Here is a 27,260-nt window from a genome sequence, read left to right as displayed (position 1 = left end):
GCTTTCGGGGGAGAGCAAGGCTGGCCTCTCGGACTGATTCAAAAATGGTTTGAGACAATTGGAAAAGGAGACCAGCTAAGGTTTTTATGGTAGTTAGCAGGTAGATTCCCATCTGTAGGGAGAGGCTTGCATGTGTTTGAACTTTATTCCAGTCAGTGCCAAAGGAGGGAGCACTTGGGCTTTCAAAGCAGCTTGTCCAGGAGATGTGGGGCAGAAGAGGAAGAGAGAGGGGTGGGATCTACAAGCTATCAGCAGCCAAATGTCAAAAAATGGAGCAAGACTTTTTATTACAGATGGTTTAAAAATTTTATTTGCCAATATTTAAGAAAAATGTTTAGTTTTATATTTATAGCTGTGTGTGTATAAGTGAATCTCTTGTTTTAGTTAAAACAATTTAAATGTCTAGTTTTGTGACACTTAATTGACAATACCCAAAATATAAAGTCATATGTGTAAGACAGCATGCATGACCAAATACCTCAAATTTCACAGTCCTGAGAAATATCTACTTCCAAAAATCAGCGAAAATTAAATAATCAACACATTTAGCTTTTTTAATTATAAATTATATTTAATTATAAATTTCTATTAATTTTATAATTTTAATTAATTATAAAATTAAGAGAAAAAATCTGTATGATCAGTATTACTAGAATGTAAGCTCTGAAAGTATCTTTTTCATCACTACAGAACATAAGCACCTACATCTGTGCCTTGCATGGGATACACAATGAATGAATGGGGAAATAAACTTGATAAACACTGTACATCTTAACAAATAAAAGCTAGGTATGAGTTGAAAGAATATGCAAAAATTTTACAAAGCCCAAATATATCTACTAGTGGGAATATAATTATATAAGGATTTCTAACTAATAACTCAAATAATAATTTAAATCTTGGAAACTTTTTAATTGTGGAAAACAATTACGTATAAAAATCAATTTTTGAACAGTTGTCATCTATTTTAATAATGTCAAATAATTTTTGGTTGTTACTTTGAATTCCTAATATTAAACTGAATAGTATTCAGAGGAAATGATAATGAAATAAAATTGAATGCACAGTATACTTGTTAACACATGCTGAACTCAATTTAGAATGTTTAAGAGGCTTGAGTTACTAGGAGGCAAGGAATACACTGCAGCCAGCCACTTCATACTAAACTTTTTATTAAAACAGTCCTTACAACATATTTAAAATGGCATGTTCCACAGTCAAATATTTAAGAAAAAAAATCTATATGCAATTATTGGCACACAAATTTAAGAACATAATTAAAACCAAGCCAGATCTCTCTCTGTATTTCTATATCTATATACATATAGATATATATCCATACAGATAGATATATCTTCAAATTCATGTCAGTGACCTGGAATACCTGAGGTTTCAAGTTGTTGGTTTTCCAGATAGTACAAAACATTTTTCATCCACTTTATAAGGGACATGGCAGATCCAGAAAGAATAACTTTGGTTAATAAATGCTGTCTCCCAAAGATCAAACAGAAGTCCTCAATGGGATTAAGGTTTATCTTCAGAGGTTTCTTCCAAGTGGAGGTTGGTCTGTGATGTAAGGAATGATTCCCACGTAGCAAGGCACTGAATAATGGAAACACACCATGAGGCAATCAATAACGGTTTACTTTCAGCGTTAAAGGATTAATAAATTCTAACACATCTGTTCCTATTGCAATCTGTTCTATTCTTCTCTCCTATCATCTTGTCAGAATCCTTGTCATTTTCTACATATTTTAATTCTTAATGAGGGATGCTACTGTGAAGTAAGGGGAAAACATATTAAAGGTTAAAAAGATTAGCAAGGATTAGTTTGCTGAAATAGTCTACTATTACCCCATATCAAGAGAAAAATAAGAGCTCCACGTTATAGAGAAAAAGATGGAGCCAGTTGGAGCTGAGGAGGAGTGATGATACAAACACACTTCAGTCTGATTTGAATCCCATTACACCAAGTGTGAATTTGAGAAAGTTGATTAACCTTTATTAGAGTTTCTTCAGCTACAAATTAGGTTAATGATAGCACTTACCACTAGCACAACTGTGAGAATTAAATTTATATAATCTGTATAAATCTCTACGCAGAATGCATAACATAAAGTGAATGCTCAAAAAGTTAGCAACTGTTAAGATGGTCTGTCGAGAATGGGTGGAAAGACTTAAGTTATTAATGTGCCACAGGAAATGACACAGGATTGTAAGGGTCTGAAGGCGTTCAGAACACATAAACATAAATGTGGCCTATTTGATTTTGCCTGAGGATGACCTTCCTAATAGACCAGTCTCAAGTATCTGTATGAAGTTTATCTACAGCATAATTTTAACAGTCTGAACGCACTTAGGATTCTTCTAAATCATACCTACTCTAATGTATATTCAGCCTGAGCTATAATGAATTTGGAAAGAAATTATGTTTTGTTTTTTTTTTCAAACGTGGATAGACGGCCATAGACATGTATGTTTCTACATAATACACTCCAAAGTTGGACTGATTAACACTGGTCCACCTGGCTCAACTACCTCCATGTCACTTCTTCTGCCTCGAATCCTTTCACAGCTTTAATGTGTCCATATCAGACAACCAGTGCTAATAACAGACTAGAGATTTTTCAAACACTGTAAAAACTCAAACATTTAAAGCTCTCAAATTATAAGTGTGTTGCATTTCAAAAAGTATGTATTCATATAATTATGTATGTGTATGTGTGTGAGTATGCACAAACACATTTTTTTCAAACTGAAGATTTAGAATATGGGAAATACTATGTCAATTCAGATTTTCATAAAGATTACATACTGTGATTTAACTCTGAGATAGGCTCCAATAACTTAGGAAGCTAATAATAAGCTAAAAGATTTGTATAATTACAGGAGAACAGTAAAGCATTGAATGACCTAATTGTCAAATAAAAAAGACACTGGGTAAAATTTACCGAATAAATTACTGGGTTAAATAGTGGGTATTTATTTTGTAATATATTTTGAAGGCCAGACTTGGGGTAATGTAGGCCTCATGAGAATAATCAAGTTTATCAAGACTTTAAGGTATACTTTTTGCTTTAAATAGCTTTAGAAGGTACTGAAAGTCAAGTACAATCCAAGAAGCACAGTAACTGTAATGAATCGATTCTGGGATTTGCTTTTATCCTCCAGTAAGTTACTAACTTTATGATATTCTAGTTCCTCAGATATATAATAATAATAGCCTCTCTCATAGGGATGGAGAAATGACAAAATAAAATAGGAAGAGGAGGGAAGGGGAGGGGAGTAGAGGAATCAGGGTCAGGTAGTTACTACAGGAGACACCTAGTAAGAGTGGCCTCCTCTTAGACGGTACAGGAGAATAACTTAGATATCTTTAAGTATATCTAAATGCCTATACTAATGAAAAGGCATAAAAGATGAATACTTCACATTTAGTATATTTTTCAAATTTTGGACTGTAAGTAATTTATAATTGTCCAAACTACACATGATTTGGGGGGCATGGAGGGTAGACATACAAAAATCTCTTCACTCAACAAATATTTTGGAGTTCTTACTATATGCCAGGCACTGTGACGGTACTAGCGCACAGCTCACAAACCAATAGAAATTAGGATTTAGCATGAAACCCAGGTAAGCAAATATAATCAACTATAGGATCTGTGATGTTACAGGACATGATGGGAGTAACAGTAATAGGATCTAAGATTGGAGTGTCCTAATGTTTCCTAGTGGAAGTAATCACTGAATGCAGACTAAAAGATGAGCAAAAGGTAGACCCCATAAATCTCGGCATGTTTGTGAAAGGTCAGTGTGAGGAAGTATAGCGTAGTGATCAAGAACTCAGGTTCAGGACTTCTGTTGCTGACCCAGAGGGTGTAACAGGGACTGGAAAGGCTCTTTTGCCTAAATCAATCAACCAGGTAGATACTATATATATAAAGCAATGGTTTTCAACACCCTGGAAATCAGGCAACAAAGGATAGTGGCCCCTGAGGAGAAAAACAAACAAACAAACAAACAAAACCAGAGTAAACTCCATGATTACCCCAGTGTTATGAACTGCAGCCCTAATTCTAGTACCTAAGAAAGTGACTGTATCTGGAGATGAGGCCTTTAAAGAGGTAATTAAGGTAAAATAAGGTCACATGGGTGAGCCCTAATCCAATATGACTGGTGTCCTTATAAGAAGAGGAAATCTGGACACAGAGAGGAAACCAGAAATGTGAGCAAGGAGGAAGAATCATCTGAGGACACAGCAGGAAGGTGGGCATCTGTAAGCCAAGGAGAGGGACCTTAGAAGAAAGCAGCCTGCTGACACCTTGATCTTAGACTTCTAGCCTCTAGAATTGTAAGGAAACAAATTTCTGTTGTTTAAGCCACCTAGTCTTAGGAATTTTGTTATGGCATCTGTATTGGGCTGTTCTTGCGTTGCTATAAATAAATACCCGAGACTGGGTAATTTATAAAGAAAAGAGGTTTAATTGCCTCACAGTTCTGCAGGCTGTATGGGAAGCTGGTGCCAGCATCTGCTCAGATTCTGGGGAGGCCTCAGGAAGTTCACAATCATGGCGGAAGGTGAGGTGGGAGCAGGCATGCCACATGGCGAATGCAGGAGTGGTGGGGGCAGTGCTACACACTTTTAAACAACCAGATCTCATGTGAACTCAGAGCAAGGGCTCACTTATCATCAAGGGGATGGCCCAAGCCATACATAAGGGATCCAACACTATGATCCAAATACCTTCCACCAGCCCCAACTCCAACACTACGGATGACATTTCAACATGAGATTTGGGCAGGGATGAATATCTAAACTATATTAGCATCCCTCTAATATACCAGCTTGTTGCCTTAACAGAATTTCCAGGCCATGGTGAACGGAGACATTACTTGGCTGACTCACTGAGTTAAAAGGGTAGAGCTAAGAGTTAGAGAAAATGCAGCTAGAGTTCATAGACCAGAGTAACAGAGAAGAGAGTGGTGCATAGAGAGAAAACTCTGGAGATGTGCAGAGGATGCGCCACACCAAGCAGAGTACTGATTGGCACATGCACGTGAGAAGACTAGGAGACACAGGGGGAAAAAGCCATCGGGAAGGATTAAACAGTATCCAGCATTCTCATAGGGTCTACAATAGTACAAGATCCCATCAAGCAGACTGCAAAATCACTTAATTCATTATCTGCAAAATTTATCACTGTCAGAACACACTATAAGAAATGTTAAAAAAAAAAAAAAAAAAAAAAAAAGCTTATCTGGCAGAAAAAAAAGAGACCAGATAGAAATATGGATCTATAAATAAATGACATAGTAACTACATGAGTACATATGATATATACTTTTCTTATTATTTAAATGTATTTAAAATATAATGAATTAAAAAAAGGAAAATCTTACAGGGCTTGTAATACATGTATAGGTAAAATGCATTACAAAAACAGCATAAAAGCCAGGTGGAAGGGAATGAAAAAACACATTTGTAGGTTCTTATATAGGCAGTATAATACTACCTGAAGGTAGACTATGACAAATTTAAGATACATACAGTAACCTAAAAATAACCACTAAAATAATAGAGTTATACCTAATACAAAAGAGTTATACCACAAAGAGATGTAAAACAAAATCATGTAAAGTTGTCTATCAGTCCAAAAGAAGGCAAAAGAAGAAAATGGGAACAATGTACAGATAGAACAAATAAAAAACAGCAAGATAAAAGACTCAAATATACCAATAATCTACTCAAATGTCTATATGCTAAACACACCATTAAAAGATGCAGATTGCCAATCGAATTACAAAAAAGACCTACCTATACTTTGTTTAAATTTCTTATAAATATTTTAAATATAAGGACAAATATAGTTAAAATTAAAAGGATTAAGAAATACATATATGGCCAGGCACGGTGGTTCATGCCTGTAATCCCAGCAGTTTGGGTAGTCGAGGTGGGAGGATCGCTTGAGCCCAGGAGTTTGAGATAAGCCTGGGCAACACAGTGAGATCCTGGGTTTATTTCTTTTAATTAAAATATATATATATATATGTGTATATATGTGTGTGTATATATATACACATAGATATACATATATATGTTTTATTGTAACACATGTCAAAAGAAAAGCTAGCATGGCTACACTAGTATCAGAAATGTAGATTTCAGAGCAAAGATCATTATCAGAGATATCATTTCATAATGATAAAAGGGCCAATACATCTAGAGGACATAATTTAAAATGTTTACACACATAAAAGAGTTTCATAAAAACTGACAGAAATACAAGGAGAAAGACAAATCTACAAGCATAATTGATTTTGATACCCCTCTCAAGAACTGACAGAATGTGTGGACAGAAAATCAGCACTCATATAGAAGATCTGAACCACACTATCAATCAAGTTGACCTAACTGAGATCTACAGGACAAAAGCAGAATACATATTTTCTTTCACGTGCCCATAAAACATTTACCAATATAGATCACATTCTGGCCATACAAGAAGTCTCGATAAATTTTAAAAGATTCAAGTCATATAAAGCATGTTCTTTGAACATAATGGAATTAAACTAGAAATCAGTAACAGAAAGATATCTTTAAAATCACCAAATATTTGAAATCTAAACAGGACAATTATAAAAAGCCTCCAGTGTCAAAGGACAAATCAAAGGAGAAATTAGAACGAGTTTTGAACTGAATATGAAAACACAACACAGCAACAATTTTGGTATGCCATCAAAGTAGAACATAGAGATTTTTTAGCACTAAATGCCTACATATGAAAGGAGGAAAGATTTCAAATCAATGACTTTAGTCTCTACCTTGAAAACCAAAAAAAGAACAATTAAATGCAGAAGAAAACAAAAACAAAACAGAAAAGAGCAAAGTGGGACTCGATGAAAGAAAAAAGAAAAACAATCAAGAAAAATCAATGAAACTGATATTAGGTCTTTGAGAAAATTAAACTTTTAGCCATGCTGCCAAGGGTCAGGAATGAGAGGTTTAATGTTAGTTCAGACTCTACTAAAGGAAAAAAGAAAATTATGAAGATCTTTATGCCTCTACATTTGACAATGTAGATGAAATGGACCAATTCCTTGAAAGACATAAATTACCAAAATTCACCATAGAAGAAACCAATAACCCAAATGAATCTGAATTTGTAGTTAAATATCTTCATACACATACACAAATTTCCAGGCCCAGAATTCTTCACTAGTGAATTACAGCAAACATTTAAGGAAGAAATCATACTAATTCCATATAATCTCTTCCAGAAAATTGAAGACATGGGGATGCTGTCCAAAATACCAGAGCCAAAGATATTCCAAGAAAAGAAAACTACAGACCATTATTCCTCCTAAACATAGATATGAAAATTCTAAATAAAATTTTGGTAAATCAAATGTAGTAATTTCTATAAAGAATTATGCATCATAACCAAATGGAGTTTATTCCACGAATGCAAGACTGGATTAACAGCCAATTATTTATCAAATGACAATATTAAATGCAACATTATCTCAATAGAGAAAAAACATTTATCAAATTCCAATGTCCATTCCTTATTAAAAAAAAAAATTCTCAGCAAATTAGGAATAAAGGAGAAGTTCCACAACCCGAGGAACAACACTTCCAAAAAGCTACAATAAACATCATAGGCAGATATGCAATAAATATTAGCTATTATCAGTATTTTATTGCTTTTCAATAGCAAGAAAAAAAAAACTCAGTTTCATAAACAACTCACAAATCTCTTTCACCAAATGTCAAGTTTAAAAAAGAAGGAAATACAAAAATGCTGAAGTATATCTTTAAAAAATCTACCCACAATGTTTACGAAACAGAAAACTATTAACTGGGTGGAGAGGGCTGATGGGAACAGCACCACACTTTACATTTAGAGAAAAGCCCTCAGTTTCCTTTGCAAACCGTCTTTCTGCTAGAGCTCTCTGGTTTGCTCTCTGCAAACCCATACACAATCTTGTATCTGGCACCCCTGCAGGGCAGCCCCAAAGCAATTACTACTTTCAGAAGATATTAGGTATTTTTAATAACTGCAAAACTATCATTTAAATAAACTTCTGAACATTCTCCAGGTAAAATTCAAAATGAAATTCTAAGCAGCCTGCTCTATTTAGAATTCTTGTCTAATAAGTGATTCAAATTGCACCAAAGATGGTGTTAGTCCTCAAGTGAACAAACTCCTATCATTTTCATATTCTGCATTAACTATGCTAGTTTAATAAAGATCCAAGATATTCAGTAGTTGTCCATGCTAATTAGTGATGTGAGTTAATATTTTCATTTCTAAAGTAAGTACTAAAAGGGATAGTAAAACATGATAAGACAAATTAGCTATTTCATGATTTCCTTATTTTCCATACCAGAAGCAGAAAAAGTATGTGTTTTGAAATACAGAATATTATAGAACAATTGACATAGGATAGCAACAGAAATAACATTAACAACTGCCATATACTGATATGAATACTTGGTTAGGCATTATAATGAATGCTTTATATATCACCTTCTTTAAGCCTCACAATGACTACTGTCAATCCTATTTTACAGGTGAGAAAGCTGAGGCTCAAATGGTCTAAGTGTGTTTACATTATAAATCTCATCAATTGTATGCCAGTATTTATCCATCAACAAATGGATAGTCAATCTTCTGAACCATCACCAGGGTACATTTAATAAGTCACTGGGTCATGAGAATGAGATGCCTTTCTTTCACATAGTAGAAGGATGATTTTGGAAGGAGAAATAGGTAAGAAACCCTGATTGCTGGGGCATCAGGCTGATCACATTTTAGGAAAGAGTATTTACAAAAGGTGAGTGTATGGAAATTAATTCCCTTCATGTATCTTGGAAATTCTGTATATATTTCTAGGAACGTATCTATTGTTTGAAGAAGACTGAATTAATACATGCCAGGAATATGGTAAGTGCTCAGTAAATGCAGATGACTCTATAGAGAAGGAATATATTGAACAACTGATGCTAAGATGCTGGCCATCAGAAAACTGCACTTTTCTATTTGAACACTAATCAACTGATACCTTGGTTTCTATTGCTCTTCAAACATGTAAATATTAAGTTTTGCCCTAAAAGCCTGAACCCCACTTATGTTGCTGACCAATATGGTTTTTTTTCTGGGCCTGCAAAGCTGAGATCTGACCTTGAACTATGCAGCTCCTGACGCTACCAGATAACTTTGGGATTCTTGATAGCAGGTTTTTAATTAAATAAATGTAATTGCCTGTTTCCACCAATGTTTAATATTCACCCGTGTTACCTGATATCCTGCACATATATCAAATTAATGTACACAAATCTTTATAAACAACAAAGATATGATCTCTAAGGCTCCTTAAATTTCTTTGCTCTTGAGTATGAAACCTAAGGAAAAACTCAAGACATATATTGTTTATACCATATAGTTAAGTAATTTATTACAGTGAGTATTTACTGTGCTCAGGATTATAATTGGAGGATATAAAGAATCGTTAATACAACCAAAAAAAATCTCAAAACCTAGTGTGAGATTTGCTTATAAGTTAATATTTTTAAAAGATGTTTCTATTTATTTGGCTTTGCATTGTCATCAAACAATTTTTTCCACTTTTAAATCATTACAGTGAGTGAAGAAAGTTAGTATCTGTCAAAACCAGAGTAGTAATAAAAAATACCCAGCAACACTGCTGGCCTGACATTTAATAGTTCTGGTTAGCTCATTCTAGCTTTGGATTCTCATACTATCATGGGAGAACCAACAACAACAGGAGTTCCACTTCCATTTGAATAAGATGTCATCATTTTCCATACATACTGTTTTATTTCATGCAATAATCTTCTGATGAAATCAGGTAATTTCATTTTACAGTTAAGAAAAATGACTCTCATAGTGCAGTACTGTGTTTTTTTCCAGTGCTCTATAGGAAACCATGGTGAACAGCTCCTTCTCACTGCAGAAAAAAATTAGCTGATAAATATGCTATACATGCAATGAGCCAAGATGTGGTTTGACCGGAAAAAAAGCTTATCACAAATCCTCGTTAACTGAGAATCCAGTACACGTTTCCCCCAGGTGGCTGCAGTTGTAGCCAAAGGCAAGTGCAATTTCTCTTTGAGGAGAGAACTCAGACAAAGAGAGCCACCACAGGAAGGTGAGCCAGAGGTGGGGAAAACAGACCCAACAGGTAAACGAAGCCTTTCTGTTTCTACACACAGGCTGAAAACCTCCTCAAATGCAGTACACACAGATAGAATACGTAGAAAAGTAAGTTTTAATTCCAAAACTAACTTTCAGTTTTGAAAATAAATCTCTTGATACTTCAGTAAAGGTGGTGACATTTTCCATTAGAAGAGGTAAATGTCTCTTCAGTTCTCATAAGCGGGTAGTAATCCCACAGGCAGATGTGATCACGTCTTCTAAAGAGTAAATGGTGACAATAATGGTATTTCTATAGATAAGATACAGCTTTCAATGGAAGCTTCCACATTTGAGAATCACTATTTTCTCAAGCTTGTGGGATCTGAAGATGTTCTGTTCTACAGTATGATTTCAGGCAAATTTCTTTATTGCTCTGGGCCTGTTTACCTATTCATCGTAAGGGTTTGAACTATGTGTGTCCGTTAAGTTTCATCCCAGAACTAAAATTGAAGATTTCCAGAGGCTAACCATGGCTGACAGGAAGTTGGCAAATGAAATCACATATAATTTGTAAATATGCCTTGCTCTGCTTTGCTTGACCCAGTGTGGAACACAGCAAACAAAAAATTTTACTTCTCCTCCTTGTATTTGGTATTTGTAAGATAATTGTCATTATAATTTCCAAAGATAAGATTCACAAATATATGAGAAATATTTTCAGTACCACTACAGCTGCTTGTACTACTAGTAGCCAACATTTACTGAATCCTTATTAGACACTGAGTTAACTGCTTTTCTTTCATTCATTCATCCATTCATTCATTTGTTTAGCAGCTTTAAAACCTGTTTTCTATGGTGGCAATTTTGGGCTCAAGTAAAATTAGTGGCTTAAGGCATGTGCTGGTTAAGACTCCTGGAAATACCTGATGAGCATAAAATCTTATAAACAATTTTTAGTGACTCACTGGGAATGTTAACCTTTGCTTCTAAGACTTCTCTTTCATCTTTACGTATTCCTTTCCTAAACATACATATATGTATATGCACGTACATTTACATTTTAACACCCAAACAAATCTATGGCATTTTCAGCACTTCATCGATGAGGATACTGAGGCTCACTAAAATAAAAAAAAAAAGTCCTTAAGGTCACTCAGCTAAAAGTCAGAAGTCATTTGTCCAAAGCCCATGCCCTTAGCCACCATGTGATGCCTATGTAACAGCTGATATCTCCATAAGTAATGACACCACACACACAGCTAACTAGAAAATTTTTCATCCAAATTATTACATAAGTCAAAATAAAATATAATTATGTATTTCTGTGGTAATAAAGTAAAATAACTAGACATTTACCTAATAATAATGATACTTATTATTATAGAATATGTAAAAGCCACACCTTCCCATATATTTATTTTAAAACGGGAAATTCCCATATTAAGGCACATAAAGCTGTTGTGCTTCTACTTTTCACCTTTAATCAAAAAGCACCTTTTAGAGAGAGTACCATGATAATTACATCTTTCTCAATAAGCTACCAATTGGAAATATGACTGAGTTTCTTCTAAGTATTTTAACGTCATCTCAAATGATCCTGGACATAGCTGATATCACCTACATTTGAGAAAACATTGAAGCTCAAATTGGCAATCATTTCTCTACTAGGTCAATAGCATCACGAAATTATTTATCATCTATAAAAATCGTTAGGTTATGCCTACAATGACAGCAATAGGGTGTGTAACATTTTAGTAACTGTTTTTTAATCTCCTAAACCTGAAATTGAAACACTAATGAAAACTTTCAGGAGGTACATATTTTCAAATTCTGATATGTAATTAATCTGGAAATTAGAGTTGATACTGCCAGAGAAAAGCAACTTCTATTATTTTGCAATAGCTCAAATTATTCATTAAATTTCATTTTTGGAAAAGTCTAAATTCAGCTTCTGAGAATCATCTGCCAATTTATAATTTTAGAAATACCAATAACTTAAAAATAACAGGATTTGCAGATTATTTTTCTAAAAATTACTTTTACATATCTCTCAAGAATGTAAGTGATAAATGTGCACTTGCAATTATTACAAATATTTAAATGACTGCAACACAGATAGTTAATGCAAAAGGACTCATTAGCTACAAACGCCATCTTGTGGTCCATTTTTTTATTATTCTGTAGCATTATTCTGTAGATGTCTAACTCAAGATCTGATAAAGACAGATGGAGCCCTAGATAAAATTTAATTCATTTCTCTCATTTTTATACATGAGGAAATTGGGGTTCTGAAAGGTCCAATATATTGGAAATCTTTATAGGAGAAATTAACATAAGAGCCAAAATTTAAATTCATATCCTTATAAACTCACACTTTTGCTACACCACAACATCATTGTTGTTTGCTTAAAACTAAGCCAATTACATGAAGTCTATCCAGTTTAATGCGAGACACTTCAGACACTAAGCTTATCTGTTTTTGTGTCAGCATAGGTTCAAAGTACAACAAACTATACAGATGAGCACATTTACCTTTGGATTATTAGAAAATTAAGGTGCAACTATGATGTTTAAGCACATTATTTTATAGCGTGTTACATATGTGTTCCAGTTTTATTCTCCTAAAGACTTGTGAGGGATGTATGTGAAAGGGATGTGGGGTGGGGGAAGGGAGGAATACCTCTATTTGGCAGTTTAGCAAACTGGGTATATAGAGAGGACATGGTTAGGACTTTATAATTAGCTAATGCAGGCATCATGGTATCCAACTTTAATTTTTTCCATTAGAAGACCCACCTTTCTTATTTGTGATAAAATGCTGTGTGTGTGCGTGTGTGTGTGTTTAAATCATTTCTTCCTTTTCTATACAGAAACTATTATATTGGCCCATAGTATGTAGTCTGTCATTTACAAAGCACAATAAGCAGAATGTCCTTGACTTAGAAACTAGACATTTTTAGAAATTATTTCATTATTATGTGCAATCTCCTTCCATGCAAATCCCTGATTAACTACATAAAAACTTATGTAGCCCAAAGGATGGGAAGCAGCACAGACTATGGCATGATATAACTGTCTATTTCACACCTAAGGTCACTTTATTTGCATAGATAATTGAGAACAAATTACATTACAGAATATCGGGGACTGATGAGAATATTTTCAATCGAAGTTTTGAAAACCGCAGAAAGCTGGCTGGGTGCAGTGGCTCACACCTATAATCCCAGAACTCTGGGAGGCCAAGGCAGGCAGATCACTTGAGGTCAGGAGTTTGAGACCAGCCTGGCCAACATGGTGAAACCTCGTCTCTACTAAAAATATAAAAAATTAGCCAGGCATGATGGCAGGTGCCTGTAATCCCAGCTACTTGGGTAGTAGGGAGGCTGAGGCAGGAGAATTGCTTGAACCTGGGAGGCAGAGGTTGCAATGAGCTGAGATTGGAGCACTGCACTCCAGCCTGGGTGACAGAGCAAGACTCCATCTCAAAAAAAAAAAAAAAAAGAAAAAAAAAGTAAAAACCTACAAAACAACAAAAATATTTAAGACTTATATGACACATAATAAAAGGTTCACAACTAGATGGAAACATGAGCTATAGCTATGGATTTTGAAAATTTAATTCAGAGAAGAAATCACACTTAATCAAACAACAAAGTAAGTACATAATAGTTAAGAATTCTAAAAATGACAACTAGTTGATTCTAAAGTTTCCTTAGAAATAAATAAAAATAAAATCCTGCTGCAATTGAACTTAATTCTAAAACTGACTGCGTTTTATATGCTTTATATGATGCTTCAATATTAAATCGATTATAAACTTTTAAGTGAGAAAGGACACTATCTATATTAAGTGTAAGAGATCAACAGACTTGTAAAAACCAGAAGGAGCTTCAGAGCAATGCTTCTTAAACTATCCGTGGTGAAGAACAATGGTTTTGTTTTTTCTTCTTTCAGCCTTCTAAGGACCATTAAGTGGTCTTACTGGCCATGACTAGTCTGTAATTCATGCCACATGCAAATCACCACAAAGGCTGGACAATACTTGAATTGTTCCATAGAATTCAACAAGTCAAACCTCCTAATCACCCACTTGGATGTCTTGGCAATGTGGAATTGCTATCAAAGATTCCAACTGATAACTTGCAACTTCTAAATTGAATCTATAATAACTTATGGAATGAATATCAGTCCACACTTAAAGTAGCATTAGAGATCAACACTATTACCCAAGATTTCCTAAACTATGTTCTGTAGAACACTCATCCTGCAAGAAGAAACACTGATCTAGTCAAGAAAAGTATTATGTCTTCAGATTCACCATATAAGCACATAAAATACTCTGAGAACTCCTTTAGTAAATAAACCTGCTTAACTACTTAATAATTACTTTGTTCTTTTTTTTTTAAGTCAGAAATATCTTCTAATACAACAGGACCTTAATATGATTCTCATAAAACTTAAATGTTGAAAAAAATTAAGTTTTTTTCAAAATTAATTAAGAGGTCACCAAAACAAATACCCAGAAAATTAAATAAATTGACTTCTAAAAAGCATGTTATCATTCTCCATGCTAAAGACTAACTTATGCAAAATAACTTTGACTTAAATATAAAGATTCCTGCAGACAGAAACTAGTTAGATTTTAGATTTACCTCTTGGAATGTGAAAGCAGGACCTTATCAACAACATAGAAGATAATACTTACCTTCTTATTTGCTATGGTAGGGGAATATTCATCTATACGTCAGTGAAAAGTTGCATCAAATTATGCAAACGTAAGTTCAAAGGCAGTAGGCTATAATACAGCAGTGTTTTAAGCCATGTTGAATTAAAATCTACTCTGTCAAGACCTCATGGTTACCTAAGCTCGTTCAAGTGGTGTTAAAATGAACACTCTAATGAGCATTAGAAATCTTATATCTCTATCATCTGTTTTCCCTCTGTTTTCTAGAGAACATTTCAGACATTTACTCCATAAATGGTTTCTGTGAGCAAACAAATTCGGTATGTGAGAGGATAAAGAAAGGTGAATAGGTTTCTTTCCTAAGAATTTCTTAGAAACATAAACATGCTAAGATGCGTTGCCAACCTTCTCCAACAAAACGAAACAGTATAAGCTAAATGGGAGTAATGTGGCTATCAACTTGCCATCCTCAAGAAGTGGAAGTAAAGGATTGTGGGATCATGTATACCACAAATATACAATAATTAGAGACCCAAAGAACTATGCCCAGAGACTTCCTCTGATATTTATAATAGTCAATTATTAAAAAGTTATTTGTGAAATATCTTAAATGTAGATTTCCCTGAGCTCAGCTTACAATTCTTGCTTCTTCACTTATCCAAATTTCCTGGTAATGTGTCAAACTGAGAAGGCAGTTTCTTGGAGTCTAATGGTGGCTTGCCTCCAAAGATGTTCTAGAATCACAGAAGACTATTCCATCTCTGTATCTTTTGCTCTGACCATTTCTATGTGCCTTTAGATTCTATTTCAAATAAGAACTGATTGCTCAACAAAAAAGTGATATATTTGGTAAAAAGGACAAGGTTAATAAACAATCAATAACAATGTTGGTCTCTTGAAACACAAGGAGAACACTCTATTCAATGTATTGCCATTTAATGGCATTAAGAAGATGAAAAGTTGCTGTTTTCCTTTTGATGATCATCCCTAAATAAATTAGATGATCCATAGAAAAGTAGCATGATGTAACCTGAATTTCTTAATGCATTCAGGCTTCCAGTGAGTACTTCCCAATGAATAAGACAGCAGATAATGTAGGTACAAGGATGTAACGAATTGGAAAAGTTAACTGGTATAAAAATGGCTAGACTGAGTAAACTTCTAAGCTTCTTATCCTCTCAAGCTGGTGTGTTTGCTTTGCCAGAAATATAGCCTACATGTAACTGGAATCTATTCAATTTTAGGGTGTATAATGTAGTTCTGAGATATTCTTCACATAATTCCAAAGACATAGAATGCTCTTTTCTGAAGGCCTATTTTAGCACGAGGGCATCTGTCTTCTGAGGTCTAGGGTTTAGGTCAGGCTTTAGTACCTATTAGGAGGCATGATTGTAAAAAGAAATGCACCTTGTTATGGGTTCAAAATTCCCTGTCCTGGATAACTCTGGATTATTCCAGCTCTAGTCAGCTTCTTTGTTTTCATAATAAGGAAAGAGAATTTAACTTTAAAGAATGTGCCTCTTGACAGAGATTCAGCCCAGGAGTCTTTTTTATGGCCAACATAAAAAAAAAAAAAAAAAAAGATTCAATACAGACCATCTATTACACCTCTGTTCCAACAATTTAAAAGAAAACTCAAACACTACCTGCCATTTCTTAGGCTAAAAACTATGCTGAACAACTCTATGTGGGTAACTCCCCTATCATATCCACTCTTCTCTCTCTAAGACAGGCTATTGATAAAGGGTTGAGCAAGTATTGACTGTGCATGGTGTGTATCTGAAGTTACAGAGGAGGTTAACTACTTTGGAAACATTGTTCCAGTATTGCTGAAAACCTTCTCTGGGGGTAATTTTAGGATTCACCTAGGAAAGTAACATGGCCTGCATTTCTTCTGAGTAAGTGACGGTCTGTCAGTCTTCCTTCTATGAGTAAATTTAGAATTAAGAGCTTCAACTGGGGCTTTGTAAGCACTGCTTTCAGGTTGGTAAAGGGCGGGCTTTTGCACCACTCACTGAAAAACAGAAGACACCCAGCCATCTCTTTGTGGCAATGGATAGTTTTTGTTTTATTACGTCTTCAAATGTACTGGATTTTAGTTAACTTTCATTTGTATTTGCCTAACCTTTTCATCTTATAGTTTCATTCTCCTTCATGGATAAAACAGCAGTGAAATAGAAATGAGGTAGTTCTGTTTTCTTCGTTCCCATTACACAGTTTCCACTAGGAATTCATTTTTATTAATTTCTTGATAACACATGAATTCCTAATTTTCTTGCTTCCAAAGAGGCTCCTCATACCTACTCTCATTTGACTCTGGTGCTGTTTGGAAGCTCTTCACATTTTTCCCCCCAAAACTCTCTGTTTCCCGACATATGCTTTCACTGATATTGCCTGTGTTTTTCTGTATTCTTCCTTGACTGTATCCTCCTCTATCATCTTTGTTTCCATGGTCCATGGTCCACAGGTACGATTGTGTCAGGTTCTTTACCTGCTTCATTCTTTTCACTTTTAAGAATTGCCCACTCGGCTGGGCGCGGTGGCTCAAGCCTGTAATCCCAGCACTTTGGGAGGCCGAGACGGGCGGATCACGAGGTCAGCAGATCGAGACCATCCTGGCTAATCCGGTGAAACCCCGTCTCTACCAAAAAACACAAAAAACTGGCGGGGCGAGGCGGCGGGCGCCTGTAGTCCCAGCTACTCGGGAGGCTGAGGCAAGAGAATGGCGTAAACCCGGGAGGCGGAGTTTGCACTGAGCTCAGATCCGGCCACTGCACTCCGCCTGGGCAACAGAGTGAGACTCTGTCTCAAAAAAAAAAGAAAAAAAAAAAAAAAGAATTGCCCACTCCTCTCAAGTCATATTCTCATTTAGAGTGTATGATTTTCAAAGTATAACTAACTTTTCTCTAATTTTTTAAGCTACTTTACTAAATTCTAGGAAATATGACTGAGAATGGCCAAGTTTTCCTTCTTTGCTTTCACCCCCCAGATTTTGAAAATAGTACTGTCTCCTTATGGAACTGTCATATTAAGATAACAGTTCTTTGTTAGTCAGAATTAAGTCTAGGGAGACTATTCCCCTCATGGCTCCTTTCAACTCACAGATGAGCACAAATCGATACTTTTTCTGATTTTCAGCTTTGAATAGAATGAAATTTCTGACAGGAATCTAAATGCCATCCATCCAAATCTTGCTTAGGTAGCAGTTTTATCATCATTATCAATATAGATTAACCTCTTAAGCTCAGAATACTTGGAAATTGTCCTAATTTGGACCAGGATGGTTTCAAGTAAATATATACACAATCTACAAAATGTCCCAAAGTATGCAGTATAATATTAAGTTTAAAACAAACAACCATTTCACTAGAATTTATTTCACCATTTTCCCAACACAAGAAGAAATAAATCCCTAAATAAGTAAAACTACACTTGAAGAACCTTCTGGACACTCAGCGCTTATTCATACTTATTTATTTATTTATTTATTTACTTACTTACTTACTTATTTATTTTTCGAGATGGAGTCTCGCTCTGTCGCCCAGGCTGGAGTGCAGTGGCCGGATCTCAGCTCACTGCAAGCTCTGCCTCCCGGGTTCACGCCGTTCTCCTGCCTCAGCCTCCTGAGCAGCTGGGAGTACAGGCGTCCGCCACCACGCCCGGCTAATTTTTTTGTATTTTTAGTAGACACCGGGTTTCACCATAGTCTCGATCTGATCTCCTGACCTCGTGATCCACCCGTCTCGGCCTCCCAAAGTGCTGGGATTACAGGGGTGAGCCACTGCACCAGGCCCATACTTAGTTTTTAGAGGACTGCTGTGAGATCTACTTTTACAAAATTTCTGTGATTTTTAAATGAGCCATAAGTAACTAGACTTGGATTTTAAGAAAACAGTAGTACTGTTCATCTGGCTAGATGGTATACCCTTATAATGATTTTTTTTCTTTTTCTCATTTATCTTTCAGAAATTTTCCTTTGCTATAATTGTTTTTCTGCTTGCTAGATGTCCATATAAATATATTTGTGTTATCTGCTAAGAATAGAACCTTTTATTGAGTCTGTCCATTACAATCAAGTAAAAAAACTAATTTAAATACTTCGCCATTAGAAAAAAAATAACGTTAGGGTTGTGTTAATCAAATAAATGAATAAATATTTTTATATATTATTTTTCCCCAATCAACTTTAGCCTCCTAACAGCAAAACTTAAGTGTGAATTTGGATCATCTCTCCCCAGGCCGCATCACCCGTGTTTAGCACAGGGCTTCGATAACAGAATCTCACATAAATGAGTTTACATGAGGGAAGTGACATTCCTAAATAAGACTGATAGAATAAGAAATGCAGTAATCATGGACCTGCTTATTTCTTGAAATTCTTACCAAGTTTTCAAAAAGCTAATATTTATAATTATTTTTAATAGTATACTTATGATAGAAGAAAAGAAAAAAAACAAATGTTCAACTATTAATTATCTAAGCTAATATACATCAGTATGATGTATCATAAGAAAATTATGACACTATGTGGAAACATGTAAAATAAATGAAAAATATGGAACTCAAAATAATATATATTCATTTTAATGACTGTGACACTAAATAACTAAACATATGTGTTTTTATGCTGACACATTCCAAAGACCCATGCAGAAAATCTAACAATAATTTAATCTTAAAATAGCAAATTATTTTCTGTAATTATGTATAAATGAACCACTCCCTAGGAGAAAGGATTATATGGGTATTCTTTATCCTCATCATACATTTGTGTACTGAGCTTTTGTTGCTGTAATTGTTTGTTTTCAGTGAGCCTGTATTAATATTATAACCAGAAAAATAAGATAATAAAATAAGCATTTCCATATATCCACTAATAATTTTAAAATAAACTATTCAAAGGAATGAACTATATTATAAAATAAGCTATGCAAAGGAATAAACTATTTTCCTTTATCATATTCACTTAACTACAAACTGCAATTTGGCAAAAATTAACATTAGTAGAAACTTGGGCCAGCAAGACTGTAGAGAGAGGAAAGCGCCATCTCCATGAGTTACAGAGAAGGTCATGTGAGATGCCACATGTGAGATACAGAGCAGGCCCAGATCATAGCAGGTACTCAGAAATGTTAATTTAGCAGGCACATATTAAGAATCTGCATAGACACATTTGAACATAGCTCCTTTTACTAACCCTACCCTTATCATAACTCTTGTGAATTCCCTACCCTTTCTTACTATCAACCTTGTCCTTGATATGTTAGAGACAAATAAAACAAAGACATTAAATGACCAAAAGGACATCAGAGCTGTCTGTCACCTCCTTAATAACAAAGGTGATTTCACTGGACTGGGTAGACGGTTCCCCATTTTTTGTGTTCATCCAGCCGAAAGGTAATTGTTCTCTTTTATATTAATAGTTCTTGCCAAGTCCAGAGCTATTCCAAAGCAGTTCCTAAATGGCTGCACTTTCCTGTCAGAATGTCCAAATAAGCCCTCAAAGTCTAATTGTAAGAGGACATTGGACAGCCAAGTGAATTCAATGATATTAAAATAAAGTTTTGAGAAGAATGCGCTCTTCCAGTTCATAAGATAAGCCAGGAATCACTTGCTCTCAAGCTTTCATCATTAGCACCATCAGCACTGACAACAACAAAGCAGATTTTCTTTTGCACCTTCAAGAAAAATGTTAGGAAATATCCATGCCCTGTATCCAACATGTCCTGTTTTACTGTTTTAGAATCCCTTTACATTAGCAGGAAGTCATTTTCTTTCGTTATTTGAGTATCAGTGTACTTTGAAATCATTCATCCTGCTCAAGTGGATTTTTAATTTTACTGTTTTATTATTCATTTGTTTAAAAAGACTCAACACATTTATCCTTAATTATTGGTCATATAGAACAAAATGTGAATAACATCATTTTACCTAGTAAAAGTTTCATTTGAGACACCCGTTTGGATTTAGAATCAACTCTCTCCCAATAAATTCATACATCTAAGTACAACATGACACTGATTATTACATGTTCTTAGATGTAATAGATGCCTCTAAGTATAACATGACACAATTATTGTACAATATGATAATAACTGGAGTTGGATACAGACCCATACCTCATATTTATAATCTAATTTCCCTCTGCCATTTTAATATTTAAGTTTTAATATCTAAACAATCTGTGACCAGAACTTAATACAGGTAAATCCAAAGGCAAATGTATATATACCCTGTTTCATCCATCACACTAGGAACAGACCCTTTTGGGAATACTGATGAAAAAAGAAGTATTTCCATTAGAATGTGATGAAATTAAACAGGAAATGAATGGTCTCTGGAACATTTCTCTTCCCTGTATATCTGAGATATTCTGATGTTAATAGTTAGTGGCGGATTGTTGCTGTTTAGGCCTTAATCTTTCGCTAAGAATCCTTGACCATTTAAGGGCTCCAACTTTCAGATTTTGTTTTACTGGACTGATGTGCCAAATCTGTTACAAGTTTTTCACTCAGGAAAAAATTCAACAAATAAATGGAGCTATAAGGATCTCTGGAAGTTATACAAACGAAAAACAATGATCCCTCCAAATTTATACATTTAAGATGGAGGACACTTGATATATTTTTGTAACATTTAGAACTGTAGTACACTTGGGGAAAGAGTTAAAAACACACACTGATAGAAACTGCTGTGAAAAACAAAATTTGCAATATGGCACAGCAATGCTCTTTTAACTGTTTCTAAGAAAGGAACGTTTTATATAAACTGAATTCAATCAATGAGACTGAAAAAAATACGTATTTACGTGAGAAGTATGGTCAAAACCCAAACATTTTAGTTGGAATGCTGTGGAATTGTTATGAACACTTTAAAAAAAAATCCAAATTTAGAAAAATTGGCAGATCTTATCATTTAAAGGAAAATATATTAAGTGCATTTGTCCTGTGATTTTTATACCCTAATATACTTAGGTTTTATAATCGTTTATAGAAAACTGCATGTTTTAAGACATTTTCTTATAAATTATCTCAATTAAATTTTTGATTTGTTTTGTTATTCATAACAAGTGACTTTCTTAACAATTCTGTAATTTAAGTGTAGACAATTTCTACTATAAAGGAGAGGTAAGGTTAGCTCTATGGATTTAAACAGTTAAATGGTAATAAAGCTTTATGTTGATAAATGTGCTTTATTAAAAAGAAATATTTTATATCATTCAAAATCTGAGATTTATGGGAAATTCATTTTAGATACTTGATTTTACTTATAGTTGTTACCAGAATGAAAAATTAAGGAGAGACAGAAAATGATCTTTCCAGTTCTACCCAGTTAAAAAACAAAACAAAACAAAACAAAACCACGGATCTGTTCGATAATCTCTAGCCCACTAACATGAAACTCCTAGGTCAGTTCACATCTCTGCCTTTCCTGCCTCCTAACTAGTCTCATCCTGTCCAGTGTTGCCTAACTCTGACCCATGTACAGTCAGAGTGATCTTTCCAAAAGGCAAGTCTGATGCTGTCAGTTCCCTGCTGAAAACTACTCAAAGGTTCCCATTTCCCTTAAAAGTAAAAGATTAAATTTATATAGCACTCTTCAGCCTAATCTTTCAATTCAAAACTACCTTCACTCCTTCTTCCTCCAAAAAAGAACCTCAGTTATCTGAACATGTTCTCTCTCCCTTCGAGGCTTTTGTACATGTGTTTTCTCTGCCTCCAACTCCATTTCTCACACCCTTATCTGGCAAGTCCTTATTCTTCATTCAGGTCTCTGCATAAACATATCCTTATTTTTCCTAGATTAGGTTATATGCCCCTGCAATGTCTTTCTATACCTAACCTTTATACCATTTTGTTATGCTCTCTTTGTGACTGTTCTCATCATTGGCTGTAACTACATGAGAAAGGGATTATTTGCCTTGCATACTGTGGTCTCTCCAGGGCCAGGCCCAATGTCTGGTGATAGAAGGGGCTTAATTAACTCTTGTTGAATAAAAACATCAATATCAGTTAATCTTTCAAGATATATAATATTTTACTTTAAAGTTCTTTTAAACTGATAAGCACTATATACTCTAAATTACAGGGGACCTCAACCCCTGGGCCACGGACTGGAACTGGTCACTGGCCTGTTAGGAACCCAGCCACACAGCAGGAGGTGAGCGGTGCGTGAGCATTACTGCCTGAGCTCTACTCCCTATCAGATCAGAGGCAGCATTAGATTCTCACAGGAGCGCATGTAAGGGATCTAAGCTGCATGCTCCTTATGACAATCTAACTAATGGCTGATGATCTGAGGTAGAGCAGTTTCATCCTGAAACTAACCCCGCTCCCACCTAGGTCCATGGAAAAATCATCTTCCATGAAACCTGTCCCTGGTACGAAAAAGGGTGGGGACCACTGCTATAGGACATAATTTTGTTAATGTAATAATTTCATATATTCATTAATTCAGCCAGAGATAAAGTTAAAGATGTTATTTTAAAATATACTTTCTAGGAAAAGTATGTTTACAATTAAAAAAAAAAAAAACAAAAAACTTATCTGAGGAAAAGTTAGTTGTAAAAAAATGAAATACAATCATCTGAAAAACAAAATGAACTTAAAAAAAAAAAGATGTTGTTACTCTTTTGCTGATGGAATGGGGTGCTCCTTTGTTGATGGTTTTAGAATAGCTACAGAAGATGGGGATAGCAAGGATATAGGGAACAGGGCCTGAACTGATTTTCTGCTCATTCAAACCGCTGTTCCTTTCCTTCCTTTGCCAAATCTTTATAAATGGAAAAGAGAGAGGAAAGAGGAGTAGTTAGGAGAATCATTAGAAAGCATTATCAAATGCTTTTGAAGAATTGAAATCCAAAACAACAAACTGAGGATAAAAACCCAAATGTAACTGACAACTTCATCGAAACTGAGCTACCAGAGGGGCATCAGAATGTGACACTGGTTCTTTAATACACTCTTTCAACACTGGACAGACCAAAAGTAAATGAGAATATAACTTTAAAATGAAGCAATATCAAATAACACTAATTACCTGTTCATAATAATGGATATTCTCCTCAGCCATATCTGTAAATGCTAACTTGATGTCATTTTGCATATTTTGTTTCCATCTTTCCCAATCTGCTTTCAGGGCATTATTAGCGCATTCCACTTTATCTTCAAGTTTTCCGATCTCCTCTGGAAGCTGAATTAGGTCACAAAGAGAGACAAATTGACCTATGTATTATTTCCATTAGGTGAATTCATTAAATATTAAGTTGAACAAAATACCAAAATAGCCTAAGTATAACTCTTTTTTGTTTTTAATCACCAGTATTTATCATATGTACTAACGAAAGTAAAAAGAACACGGGGTTCAGTCAGAGTTGTTGAGTACAGTTCTATGGCTGGCCACCAATTAACACTTGACCTTGGCTAAGTCTCTCAAATCCTGGGCTTCAGTTTCACTATTTATAAAACAAAAGCAACTGAGCCAAAAATTAACTCCAAAGTCTTTTGTATTAAGACTCTCCTTACAACTACCATTTCTGGTGATAATATTTACATTAAAAAATACGGTTTCAGTCACTTCAGCTTCCCAGTTCTGGTCCTCATTTTTCAATTGTTTTTAGCAGAAGGCTCAATTAACTGAGAGGTTATAACATCCATACTCTAGTCCTGCCTGGAGGCCCAAGGGATTAACTTGTAAACTTTACTCAGATAGCCAGTAACAGAGGCAAGTTTATAGCGCAAGATGCCCAGATCCTAGACCATGAGCCACCGGACAGACTTAGTGTAATATTTACCCTCTTCCCCACCTTATCAGCCTTTCAGTATGTAATCCATTGATTTATTTTTTTATATTTGGCATATTCATATATATGTATTTATACATTTATATTATAGCTATTCATATATTCAGTGTATATTTACTAAGTGTCTTGTCTGTAGCGGGCATTTGTCTAAGACCTGGAGATTCAGTAGTGAAGAAAATACACAAAAATCCCTGTTTTTACCACAGCTTATACTCTACTGGGGAGAGACAAACTATAGGCAAGGTAAATAAAAAATACGAACTGTCCGCTGGTAATAAATGCTAGAGAGAAAAATGAAGCAGAAAAGTAGACAGGAAATGTTAGGATGCTGCAATCTCAGATAAGGTGGCCAGGGAAAGCCTAAATAAGTATGACTTGAATAAATATCTGAAGTAGATGTGAGAGTGAACCATGGGCTTCTCAGTGGAAACACATTCCCAGCAGAGGAAACACATTCCCAGGAAAGGAAACACCAAGGGCAATGACCTGGAGGTGGAAGTATGCCTAGGTGATTTAAGAACGGAAAGACCTGTTCACTCTGATGGTAGTTTCTTTTGCTGTGCAGAAGCTCTTTAGTTTAATTAGATCCCATTTGTCACTCCCAGTTTTGCTGTCATGCTTTTGAGGTTTCAGACATGAAGTCCTTGCCCATGCCTATGTCCTGAATGGTGTCACCCATTTTCTTGTAGGGTTTTATGGTATACCTAACATTTAAGCCCTAATCCATCTTGAATTAATTTTCGTGATATGAGTAAGGAGCGATCCAGTTTCAGCCTTTCTACTTATGGCTAGCCAATTTTCCTAGCACCATTTATTAAATAGGGAATCCTTTCCATTTCTTGTTTTTCTTAGGTTTGTCAAAGACTCAGATGGCTGTAGATGGGTGGTATTATTTCTGAGGACTTGTTCTGTTCCATTGGTCTATATCTCTGTTTTGGTACCAGTACCTATGCTGTTTTGTTACTGTAGCCTTGTAGTATAGTTTGAAGTCAGGTAGCGTATGCTCATTTTGTTCTTTGACTTAGGATTGTTCGCAATGGGCTCTTGGTTCCATATGAACTTTTAAAGCAGTTTTTCCAATTCTGTGAAGAAACCTCATTGGTAGCTTGATGGGATGGCATTGAATCTAAAAATTACCTTGCAGTATGGTCATTGAATCGAGAGAAAAATTTTGCAATCTACTCATCAGACAAAGGGCTAATATCCAGAACCTACAAAGAACTCAAACAAATTTACAAGAAACAAACAAAACAACCCCATCAAAGTGGGGCAGTTGATATGAACAGACATTTCAAAAGAAGACATTCATACAGCCAACAGACACATGAAAAATGCTCATCATCACCGGCCATCAGAGAAATGCAAATCAAAACTAATAATGAGATACCATCTCAACACCAGCGAATGGCTTATCATTGGGAAAGTCAGGAAACAATGAAAGTTTTATGATGCGGCGGCAGCCAGGAACACTTTGCCACCATGGACTAAACCGAACAAACCACACCCCCGAACGAACCGATGCCCGCGCACCGCCATCCCATTACTGGCATATACCCAAAGGATTATAAATCATGCTGCTATAAAGACACATGCAACGCATGTTTACGCACGTCCACAGCCAGCAAAGACTAAATCAACCCAAATGTCCATCAGTGACAGATCTGGACACGTACATATACACCATGGAATACTATGCAGCCATAAAAGGATGAGTTTGTGTCCTTTGTAGGACATGGATGCAGCTGGAAACCATCATTCTCAGCAAACTATCGCGAAGAACAGAAACCAAACACCTCATGTTCTCACCTCACAGGTGGAACTGAACAATGAGATCACTTGACTGGAAGGGAACATCACATACCGGCGCCCATCGCGGGGAGGGGAGGGGAGGGATTACCAGGTGCCATTCCATGTAAGTGACTGTGCTGATGGGTGCTGACGAGCGATGGTGCAGCACAGCAACATAGCAATGGGCATACATATGTAACAAACCTGTAATGCTGCACATGTACCCTAGAACTTAAAGTATAATAATAATAATTTAAAAAATTAAAAAAAAGAACGGAAAGACCAGCATGGTTGCAAGAAAGAGAGAAAAAAACCAGGGCGGGGGAAAGTCCTGGGAAATGAGGTTAGAGAAGCAAGTGAGTGGCCAGATCATACTGAGCCATGTAGTCTACGGTTAAGGTTCTTGGATTTTATGGAGATCCAAAGCCAGGAAGATTTGAACAGAAATGACATCATCTCGCTCATGTTTTAAAAGGGGCCTTATATGTTACCACCATTTCACGACAAAGTATTTGTGAGAGGCCATCTTTTAAAAAGAATTCCTATTTTAAGATGCTGAAATGTAAAAATGTCTTAGAACCAATAAAATGTTACTTCCGATGCTTGTCTGAATTAGCTCCTTTTTAATATGAAATTTCACTTCTGTTCTTACTTCACAGCAGCTGTGTGTGCTTTCATTTCTCAAATAATAGATATTTGGTATTATATAAAACTTGCATTACCAATGTGAGATCTATTTCAGTAGAAAGGCTGACTTTCATGTTTTTGTCTGTGTTTTTTCACTCTCTTGTTTTGTTTGTACGGTCAAACTATATCAGTGAGA

At 35.3% G+C, this 27,260-nt stretch overlaps 1 protein-coding gene across 2 annotated transcripts in view; it reads right to left on the bottom strand.

Annotated features, from left to right (window-relative positions):
• Positions 1 to 1,155: 1,155 nt before the first annotated feature.
• Positions 1,156 to 27,260, bottom strand: part of SNX7 (sorting nexin 7) — a 108,453-nt gene continuing 82,348 nt past the window's right edge. For both annotated transcript variants that reach the window (XM_003892243.3, XM_009213530.4), the window contains exons 8-9: positions 23,887 to 24,039; positions 1,156 to 1,602 (exon numbers count right to left, since the gene is read on the bottom strand). In XM_003892243.3, coding sequence (XP_003892292.1) covers positions 1,525 to 1,602; positions 23,887 to 24,039 — 231 coding nt within the window. In that variant the 3' untranslated portion in view covers positions 1,156 to 1,524. The remainder of the gene's footprint in view (positions 1,603 to 23,886; positions 24,040 to 27,260) is intronic.

Source organism: Papio anubis, chromosome 1, assembly GCF_008728515.1.
Source record: "Papio anubis isolate 15944 chromosome 1, Panubis1.0, whole genome shotgun sequence".
Classification (NCBI taxonomy): Eukaryota; Metazoa; Chordata; class Mammalia; order Primates; family Cercopithecidae; genus Papio; species Papio anubis.
This window is presented reverse-complemented; position numbering and strand designations above follow the sequence as displayed.